The following is an 11,331-nucleotide window of genomic DNA, read 5'->3' as shown; positions in this document are numbered from 1 at the left end:
TGTTTAGCTAAAATCAATAACTTCAAATTGCACCACGCCCATTTTTTATACTATACGTGGAACGGAAATTCCTGATATCGTAAAAATTTAGAAACCATGGTTTATACTGGAATAAAATTATCACTTTCATCAAGTTACAAATAGAAGATCAGAACTTGAAATGACTACACGTGATGACACCGTTCCGATTGTAGAACGTAGAAGGCTTGTTCAAAGGGACCCGAACTCGATACGTCACTGCGTCATATCGAACATGTATGGTACATATACTCTCGCTGAAAAGAAAGCAAAAGGAACGAGGCAAAAAGCACCAGCCGTGGTCCAAGACCAGTCGCTGGTGAACAGAGCCCTCCGTATTCATCCATTATTTATCGTTTATACAGAATTATTCTTCAAAAATCCTGTCTAATATGCCTCGCTTAATCAATAACGGATTAGTCGAAGAGATGTACGGTGCTAGGTGATCTTTGCAAATATATCGCCGAGATACGTACCGCATCTTTCAATCTCCTTGCAAAGAAGCAGAAGAAGAAGAAGAAGAAAGTTATAGCGATTGATGCACGGAATAGAAAATAAAGAAATTTCATTTGGTACCAAGCACGAAATCTTATATTTTAGTACTTGGAGCTGTAGGTTGTTTTACACACGATACTCGAACTGGTACGTGTTTCAATGTCTTAAAGTGCGGCCGGAAATTCGAATTGGATACTTTACGGACAAATAGATGTACACATTCTACGAGCGGTGCATTGTAACGCTAATCGTATGTCGAGACTTTTGTGAAATCCTTATACCGAAAGCGTGATTGGAGATCAGACACAAAATGCGTTCAAGATTTTACGTATTTACCTTTTCGGGCACGCAAAAGAAAAACAACACTCCTCGTCACTCCTTACGATCTCAAATACTATAAAGTTTCCAAATACCGTTGGGTATATATAAACATCTCTCTGCGAAGTAGCGAGGCCCATAAATTGGAGTACCAATCAAAGAGAGTCGCCATCCGGTTTTACTTGTTAGTTTATTTACAACCAATTATATTGGGTATATAGCGTGACGTGTATACGTAAATAAGAAATTGCATGGGGACTAATTTATTGGAAGCTTGCCTACCATTGAACACAATTTTTTTCAATCGCTAGAGCGTAACATCATTCCAGCATTTATTCAGCTATTATACTAAAGAATGAAAAACTTTATTTGAATTTTTTTTACATTGAACCCAAAATAAGGTTCGATGCAAATGCAAGCTGATTTTGTGCTTTTAGTCGGTATAAGGCAGCGTTCACGTTTGCTGAAAATTAGACACCTAATAGGAGACGCTAAAACGAGGTGAAATATACATTTCTCTAACCAATTATCCGATCGTAACTATAACGTAAAGCATCGGGCTGTCCAAAGTACCGCATTTATCAATCGGACATCTTGCAAAACGACTGCGAAAGTTAACCGTCAAACTTTTACGACTTCTCTGCGTAATCTTCCGAGGGAATTTTAAGGGTTGGTCAACGAATAGTAGGTCGTATATAATCCGTTCGTCTGGTAGTGATGTAACAAGCGGTGGATGCAAGTTCGGGACAAACATCGCGAGATTAATTTACACCCGTGTTTTTGTACCGGTGTGGCACGATTCGAGTGTTCAACTTTATGAGCCAGTGTGAAAGCGCCTCCATGCAACCGTTAACGGCTATTAAACGAATGTACATACATGTCGGGCATTTCTGCATTTGCAACGCAACACGTACTATGTTACACCTGGAAGTTGCAACGTATGCGATTCCGATTTAACGAAAATTCGGGCAACAAGAACGGAATTGATACTACATTTAGAAGTTTACTAGAATATTGAATTAAACAGGCTCGAGTTTTCATATTTCTATTTACTTTAGTAAATCACAGTGAAATTATATTGACGGTCCGTGCAGGACGCAATTTATTTACCAAACAGTGATAAAATATATCCTGCAAAAGGTTGTTCTTAACTGGTACAGTCCGAACGAATTATCTACAGAGAAAAATCGAACACTTGTTCTCGTACTCAGATTATATTCCTCGGTATTATGACACAGATTTTTTAAACAATTCATACCAAGTATTCGGAATGTTCAGGTATATACGTGCGCATCTGAACAAGAAATAAAAATCCAGTAATACGAATTTATAGTCAGTAAAACGAAGTGAAAGAAAACCTCGATTTTTATTCATAAAAGTTTGTTGTATTTTTTTTTTCATTTCTCTCTTATGTATATTCACAAAGGACAATTACATCTGGCTTATAGGTATATTTTTTTCTAAACATATTCATATCATTAATAATTATTAATAGTAATTACTTATTTATTACTTACGTTTTACTTGCTACTGTACCCTAAGCATCCTATAAGATTTCACTTTTCAAGCACAGTTGCGCGCTTGTGTACATTGTTTTTCTTTTTCTTTTCGTCACGCAGAAACATTTTCATTCGTTTTTTTTTTTTTCTTAGTCAATTAATTTATATCTTATCAATTTTACGATGTTAATAATTTAATTTACTTCAAAAATGAGTCTTTTTGTCAATTGCTTAAATTTTTTCGTCTCACGTTCATAATAATTATACTATTTTTTTTTAGGTCAATAATATAGTAAACCAAACGTTTTATAAATATATTAAAAAAACTTACTTTATATTTTACGTTCCTTTATTCGTTAAATATATATTAGATTTTCATTCGCTTAATATGTATAAATAAATACTCGTAAATACATCTAAGTCAACGAATCATGCATTTGAGAATGGGAGACGGCAATAATAACATAACCACGATAGTACAATAGTGTTAAAGTAAATAGCAAAAAAAAAAAAACGTTAATGAAAAAAAAACAAAAAAAAAAAACAAATTGTCACCACGATACCACCGGCAATCAAGATCTAATCCCTTAAATTTATGAATAATCGCATGTACGTGTGTGTATAGTATATTATAAAAAATGTATATTTCGTCTTTTGCCACCATCGTCTAATTTCATTTGATTCCGACGGATATAAACCAGAAAATTTATTCATATAGTTTCGACGTTATGTACCTCGATGTATACAACAATAATGAATAAATCTTGAATGTGTGATATTCAAGCGGATCTCGGGATTAGTTGATCATTGCATCAGATAGTAAAGCACAAAGTTTGAGAATTTTCAGAAAAAATCGTATGGTTAATTCCTCGCTGCAAAATGCTTCCCTCGACTTGCCGCGGCAATGATGTTTAATTTTTTTGATGTCTTAATTTGCATTATTATTCATTTTTTGTCCAATGAAATTGTTCTTACGTTTTTGTCCAAAAATATATGTACACATATGTAAATAGAAACTATGCCTAATACTATATATATATATTTATATATGCATGTATATATGGGTATATTATATACGCCCTGAAGGGATATCTGCAAGGTATTTTTGTCAGACTTAAAAATCGCAGGATCAGATCGCAAGGATACGTTATGGACCGCCATTCAAACATCCTGCAATTTTCGAATCTCAGCTGGCAAAGTGTAACCGTGATACGGATCTGATACATTACTATTTTTTCTTCTTTTAATCACAAACTCTGTTATTGTAAACTAACAGCTATATTATTTCCTGTTATGAATTCTGTTTTTTTTTTTTTTTATTTGCATTTTCTTTTTTAAAATTTATTTATTTTATTTGCATATAAGGCGGACATGTTTTACGTTTGTTTCACGAGACATACACATCAAATTTTCTCTTACACTTACATACGTTTGCTAAAAACTACATGGGTTTTCAATACCTTTTATCAATTATTAATATTATTTATCATTACCGATCTTTTAAAGTTTTTTTTTTTTTCGTGATTTTTTCGTCAATTTTTTCGTACAAAACAAAATGGCATCTTTTTGGCATTGGAAGGAAAAATACATTTTTCAACTTTGCTTTCTCGTTCGATTTTATTCAATCATATTTTTTATTTTCTTTTAATTACTTTTAATAATAGTATTACTTTAAAAATGATTTCATTCTTACATATCTTTAGCTTTGATAGTGTTACTTTATATTGTTCTTATTACAAGTATTTACTTTCTAATTATTAGTTTTAACTCTATTTTGGCATCGTCGCATTTATTTCTCGATTTGTTTCTCTTTCATTTTTGTATGTTTTTTTTTTTTATCTTTCTTTACAAAAATTGTTCAATAACTCTCTGCGATTTCGGAGCTGGAATGCGCACTCCCTCTTCATTGTTTTATTTACATGTAAACTGGTTTAAAAACGTTTCATGATACGCACGTGGAATTTGAAAACCAAAATCAATGTGGTAGAAAATTTGTTCAATTAGAAACATTTCATCATCGATACCACACGAAAATGTCAGAAAGTTTGATCGCAAGACTGACGTATGACGTTAAATCTATAAGCCGATAAAAAGATGACCAAAATATTTTTCGAAAAATGTCAGTAATCTTACGCCACGACGATCCAAAGGCAATTTAAATTTCAAATTAAATTTTTTTTTCTTAAACGAATGTAATACCACGATGGCACAATATATTCGATATAATTTTAAAGCCGTGTTTCCTCATTCGAGAAACTGAAAAGAGGAGAAATTATTCGTAAATTGTATTTGTGCCTCCCTGTGATACTTATACACATACAATACCCGTGAAACCAAAATTCTGGAGATGTAAAATTCAACGCGGAGAGTAAAAGTTGGAGAAAAAAAAATAGTCTCTACATATATTTCGTTTTTCAAACTAGTAATATTAATTGACTAAATCGGAATAAAACGAACAAAATGAAAAATTCGAGTATTTTCTTGTGAATATTTCTGTCCGTCCTCATATCTTCCGCAAAAATTAATCAACTTACCTTACAGAAAAATTTGGAATAGATTGTACCAAACTCTGACGCTATAAGATGGTAGACATAATTTCCGTTGGTTCATACACATGCGCAAGAGTCAAATGCTTAAATGACGAGATCGCCAAGCCAAAGTAACAACAGTGGAATACATGTTACACACTCTAGCATCAGCGTTTCGTAATAAAATATGTAATATGTATACATATAGTTAGCTAAACATAGTAGTACAATAACACTTTGTCAAACTTAATCAATAAATAATTAAATTACATTGTATTACTAATTATTATTGTGACAATAATGAATGATAATATATTAGTGATTCTTATAATACTCGAGGGCGGTTCCGATTTTCCGGATTCGCGTACACCGCGTGTCGAGAAGTGAATTCGATAAAAGAAAAAAGAAAAAAAATCCTAACTTTATACTCAATCAGTACTTATCTGATATAATATTATTAATCAATAGTCAGAATAATTGATAATTATAATGATAGTACAATTGTATATAATTGTTGTAAAATGTCGATATAGAAATCATCTAAAATCATACTAAATTTTCCTAGAAGTGAAAACAATAGGTATATAATAAAATAATAAATAAATAGTTGGAATTTAGCTAAGCAATGGTAAATACATATTTTGCTCGCTGGAAAAAATTCATTGAATAATACAGGTCTAAAATCAAATGCGACCTATTAAATTAGAGTATATACAAATTTCAAATAATATATAAATTAGATTTAGTTTTAAAAAATTGTAATTATTTTTTCATGTAATTTGAGATACGATCAATTTCGTCATATTATGAGCTTCTTCAATGTAGATTTGAGTCATATATTAAGAGTGTGGCTGACTCGAAAATGTTTTCCATTCAACACTTCTTGTACGCATGATACGTCACGTAAGCAACATTTAGTACGTTATAAATATTTGGAAGCAATAAAAAATAAAATACGTTCCAAACTGGTCAACACTTGCGTTGCCGCATCAAGATTTGCAGCAGGAATCGTTTTACAACACTCAATAGTATGTAGTACGATTTAATAGGTACTTTTTAATTTTTTTTCTTTTTGTCTTTCAAAGATATTGTTTTCTTTTTTTTTTTTCTTAATATCACTCATGATTGTTAGAAAAAATGCTTTGTACTCAGTCGCCTCTTAGCGAGCGGTTAGTATTTTTTTTTTTTTTTTTTTTGCCTTTTTACCGTCGTTTTTAAATTATTTTCATATATTTTTTGTATACTTCATATGTTATAACCATACTTCATATACTCATTATATGTATGTTTAGTGCAGAGTGCGTACTAATAAATACGAAATAACAAGCACAATGTACAAACGCTAAAAAATAAAACATTTACCGTAATTAATAAACTTGAGATCATTTTCTTGTGTTGTTTTGTTTTTCTTGTTTACTTTTTTCTTCACTATCCTTCTTTCGAAAATGTGATTGTGCAGTATCTATACAAATTATCATCAGCATAATTAAAAATGATTGATTGATTAATATTGATTAATGTTCAATGTCAATGGTGATAAAAACTATTAATAATAATTATAATAACAACAATAATAATAATGTTGTACATGCGTGCGAAAATGCGTAATACAATATAGCATGTGACCTGGGTATAGACTAGCTAATAATAATAATAATAATAATAATAATAATAATAATGATGATGATGATGATGATGATGATGATAACCATGACAATCATAATACAATAAAAAATAATATCATGCTAATAACACGAGTTGTTAATCATGCGACGTATATTACTATTATTGATGTACAACTGACAGCATATTAGCCAATGCAGTATGAGCTTCAGACCTCTTCTCTTTGTCATATTTTTTTTCATTTTTGTTTTATAAATACCCATTGATAACTATGTATATGAAACGCTATGATTTCCAAATCTCAACCGCGTTTCAATTCTGTCTTATGATCTTATTGTCGATGTTTTTTTGAGCTGTACGGAACTCCTGTCTGGTAACAAAAAGGTCCCAACTCGTCTTATGACTAAATCGAATCATGATATGCGCGTGGTACTTGAACAATACGATATCTCCGCTGCATAATCATCTCGTAGTTCTTACCACGACGAAAGTTAGGAGCTAGGCTCAAGTGGGTATCACGCTTGTGACCTGCGTGATTTATGCTTCAGCTGCTTCATACAGTTTTATCAAGTTTACTCTTTCAACATTCGAGTCTGTGTAAGGATTTGCGGTACGTTTAAAAAAAAAATACATTTTTTTCAAACACTTTACCGCTACTCAAAGGGTCGTGTACGTAATACAATAATGTGAGATTCTCAAGCATACAACGCATACGAAGGACTGGAATTTAACATTGCCCTACGACTATGACTTTGCTCGTATATCGAGTAAAGGACGTGAAATAGAAAAATGGCAGTGCTATTTCCGAATGCCTATTTTTTATTTTTTTTATTTTGTTTGAAAGTATCATCTCTAAAACTTCGTAACTTTAAAAAGATATTTTTGTATCTCAATCACCCTGTAGACTCTTTTATAAAAATTTCACACAATACCTCAGATCCTTGTTGTTGTTGTTACTGCACAGTAATCTCTTTCTCCTCCTCTCTATCATTCTCATTCTGACACATCGTCAGCGGTATTCGTGTCTGTCGTGTTACTTGTTTTCACCTCCGAACGCATGATCCAAGCTTTTGAAACAACCATTAACAGTTACTTGAACTCTACTTTGTTTGATCATTTACTCATCCGATCGCTCCACCCTCTTGATATGGCCCGGTTATCATACACGGATGCATCGGAAACAACGTCGTCCACGTCATGGTAGTGTACGTCGGTGACCTCATCATGAACTGAGAGCTTGGAACACTGGGAATATAAGGTAAAGGTGGAAGTTTCTCGCTGCTCGCTGAGCTAGGACTTGTCGGTGTCGTTGGTGTTGACTGGGTTGTCGTAGCAGTTACGCCGAGTTTTCTCAGTCGCATTTTCTCTTCCCATTCATCCCACCCGTGCCTTGGTCTGTTGAGATTACGATGTTGATAAAATACAAGGCTGATTCTAGTTGGATTAATTCTGTTCGGTTTTTTGAGCGCCGTTGTCGCGTGCATTTCATGCTTAGCACACTCAAATAGAACGCTTCCGTGTCCAAGTGCTATAGCAACGCCACCCATCTGAGGGTCTTTGAAACATTCGTCATTGTCCGAAAAATCAGTCACCTCACCGAGAGGTTCTGCTTTCGGAGGCGGCTCTGGTACCACAGGAAAATAAGACGGAGGACCATAAATATCCCATCGCGGTGTCTCCCACCTTGCCCATCCCGGATTCATTCCTTGGTAGGGGTTCATCCCTTGATAAGGATATTGCGGGGAGTGGAAGCACGGCTCTCGTTTTGGCTGTTGGTAAAATTGATGGGGGTATTCTGGCGTCTGATGATATGGTTGGTGGTAGTTATAGCCATCCCAGGTGTTAGGGTATGGCTTGTCGAATACAGGATAAGTAGGGTAGCCGTACTGAGAAAAGGGGTGATGTCCAAGGCCGGATATAGCATGGAAATCTTGAATCTGCTTCATCTCTTCGGCCCAAGCTAAGCAGCTCGAGTTTGTATTGGGCCCCTCTTGTCTGGCATCGTGAAAACCTTCTCGCAATTTATCTTCTGGCCAATCGCTTCGCTGCTTCTCGTGATTCGGGACGTTGCTATTATTCGGAACATTATTGTAGTTACTGCTATTATCGGTGTACGGATTACTCTTGGTTGGTTCCTGCGGCTTCAGGAATGTCTTAGCAAATGAGTTCTGGAAGGTGTTTGCCTCCTGCAAATTTTGATTCGGTGCCGTTCTCGAAGGTGGTCTACCTTTGGGTACGCGGAACGGTGAGGGTTCCTGTACCTGCATTTCCCAAGACGGTGTTTTTAGATTTTCGTTATGCACCGCTCGTTCTTGCCACAATTGCGAGTTCTTCTGCTGCTCCATGTGCGATTCGTTATGATGATGCGGTGTCTGGTGCTCAGGTGGTTTAACTGTATTTGATCCCCAGTTATTAAGAGTATTCCAATTATTGTTACTACTGATATTACCACAGGAAGCATTGTGATCTGGAGATGCAGGAACAAAGGGGCTAGCAGCTGTTCGTGTCAGATCTGATTGTCTGTGTAATCCACTCTTTGCGTAAGATTTTTTTGACTCTGAGGATGACCCCATGGTATTCTGAGGGTGATGACCTTCAGATGATGGTATATTGAGCAAAGGACTATGCGGCGTGAATTCAGGATTCTGCATACCTGGATAACTACTCCTTGAATTGGACATAGGCTTGTGACCACTCGTGTCTATGCAGGGTGTAGACATACCAGCAGAAGTCCCCGAAAATAAATCCTGAGGGTTGACAGGATTCAAGTTGGGGTTTCTATAACCCATGGTTCTGGAAGACGGCGGTGTTTGTTGTGAGGCAAAATTGTGCTGTAATCTATTTGCAAACGCTTGGTTACGATCGATCTGTTGTTCCGGTGATGGTAACTTAGATGCTTGCTGATTTTCCATGCTGCAACTTTGATACCTTTGCTGGTGCACATTATTTTGCATCCTTGGTGATGTTAATTTCAACTGACAATTACCCTCTATGTAATTCTGCTGCAAATTTTTTGAATATGCAAGGCTAGGTGATTGACTACCGTGCGCGGCTTCAAGAGATGATAAAGGCGCCGCCTGATATCCTACTCTAGGTGACATATTTCTTTGCACCACATCAGGATACGGTGAAGAGTGGTGAGAGCCAACCCGCGGCGATGCGGTCGTTTGCCTGTTGTCCAAACTCGAATTTTGATAATTCCTTACGGTTGGGGAGCCAAAATTGTGATTCCCCTCGCCTGGAGTTGCGCTGCAAGGATAACCAGAACTTCTTGGAGATCCCATTTTCTCTTCTTGTCGTGTTGATGGATACCCTCTAGGAGACATGGAGTACGAAGCTTCACCGGAAGTATTCGGGTATGAACTTCTAGGTGAAACAGGATGATGTCCTCTTGGTGAAAGGGAATAGCTTCCTCTTGGCGACTCTACCGTTGAATTCGGAAAATTTCTGGATCCTGGTCTCATGTCTTCCTGGGCAAATGCGCTCCTCGGTCTAGTTTCATCTAAGCTTGTGCTATCCGGGTCAACTTTAACATCTCGTTCTAGTCCACTGAAAGGATAATCGCCCCACGGGTTGAGCCAGTTGTTTTTCCGTTGGTCAAGCCAACCACTTCTCGCCCATTGTTGATCTCCTTGGTAGCCCCATCCCTGGTACATTGAGACTGGACTATCTAACACTGTTGAAGACACTTGAGAACTTTGCAGCTGAGCATCCATCCCTTCAAGCATCGTTGCCATTTCTAAGGAAAGCGATGAATCTCTGACGGCTGTTCGATGAGCCTCCTGGTGTCCTGTAGGTCTCGTTGGTTCAATTGTTTTTTCAGTAGCGTTTTTCCCCGTGTCTTTCTTGTTACTAGCTGCGTCTGGTTCGTCTTCTTTTCGCTTTTTCCCATGACGTCTACAAGGCTGGAGGGGTACAGACCGAACTCTTACCTCACAGGGATACCTGCAATCCAAAGAAACATATATTATCAACATATAAAGTCTAGGTATTTCAGGCTTTGTCAAAGTTTCGATGATATTCCTGGCGAAAATAACTTCTACATTAAACTACGAAAAATTGCCGATCGTAGAAAATAGTAGAAAATCATAGAAAATAGTGGCAAATCGTAAAAAAACGTAAAAGTTTGAAGATAATCATGAAAAAGCGCTGTATTTTTCGTAGAAAAGTACAAATTTCTACAAAAAATTATGAAAATCCCACCATTATCTACGAAAAATTATTGCAATTGCATTTTGGAAATATATTTAATTTTTTTTTTTTATCGTCGAATTTTGTAGGAAACTACGAGGATTGAAGCAAAACTATGAATATCCACGACTTTTTATGAAAGATGATTTCATTTTTGCATAGGAACATTAAAAAAATTTTCTGCGTAGAACCGCCTTGAATTTTGTAGAAAAGTGAAAATTTCTACGAACAAATATGAAACTAAAATTTTCCATGAGAACTAATTACAGTTTCGGATCTAAACCATCCGCTAGATATCGCATCTCTCTCACAAGGAAAGCTTGTTGCAAAAAACTTAAGTACCGCGCAAAATTTGGATCTAAATGCAAAGACTGATCTTCACATCATCTGAGTATGATTTAGACGGATTTAGAGAATTTGTCGTATATTTTTGGACTCGGTAGTGATGGAATAATTGATCAATAAAATAAGGAAATGTTGTAAACTTGATCCATTGATTAATACAGGTTGAGCCTATTTGATCAAAGCGCGATTCTCAATAAGCTACGTAAATTTCAAAAAATTCAATGTCGTCGTTGGATAAATGAATAGGCAGGCATGTTGTATATCAAGCAACTTAAAGTGTTCAAAGATAAATCTTGAAATTGCAATAATTAATC

At 35.5% G+C, this 11,331-nt stretch overlaps 1 protein-coding gene across 8 annotated transcripts in view; it reads right to left on the bottom strand.

The window, feature by feature from the left end:
* Positions 1-2,417: 2,417 nt before the first annotated feature.
* The window catches only part of LOC124175539 (DNA N6-methyl adenine demethylase-like), a 93,908-nt gene continuing 84,994 nt past the window's right edge, over positions 2,418-11,331 (bottom strand). For 7 of the 8 annotated variants that reach the window (XM_046555909.1, XM_046555921.1, XM_046555931.1 and 4 more), the window contains one exon: positions 2,418-10,426. In XM_046555909.1, the coding sequence (XP_046411865.1) occupies positions 7,603-10,426 (2,824 nt within the window). In that variant the 3' untranslated portion in view covers positions 2,418-7,602. The remainder of the gene's footprint in view (positions 10,427-11,331) is intronic. The other variant, XR_006869193.1, reaches the window with a different exon arrangement.

The sequence above is a fragment of the Neodiprion fabricii genome, chromosome 1 (genome assembly GCF_021155785.1).
Source record: "Neodiprion fabricii isolate iyNeoFabr1 chromosome 1, iyNeoFabr1.1, whole genome shotgun sequence".
Lineage (NCBI taxonomy): Eukaryota > Metazoa > Arthropoda > Insecta > Hymenoptera > Diprionidae > Neodiprion > Neodiprion fabricii.
The sequence above is the reverse complement of the archived record's forward strand: the minus strand, read 5'-3'. Positions and strand labels throughout refer to the sequence as shown.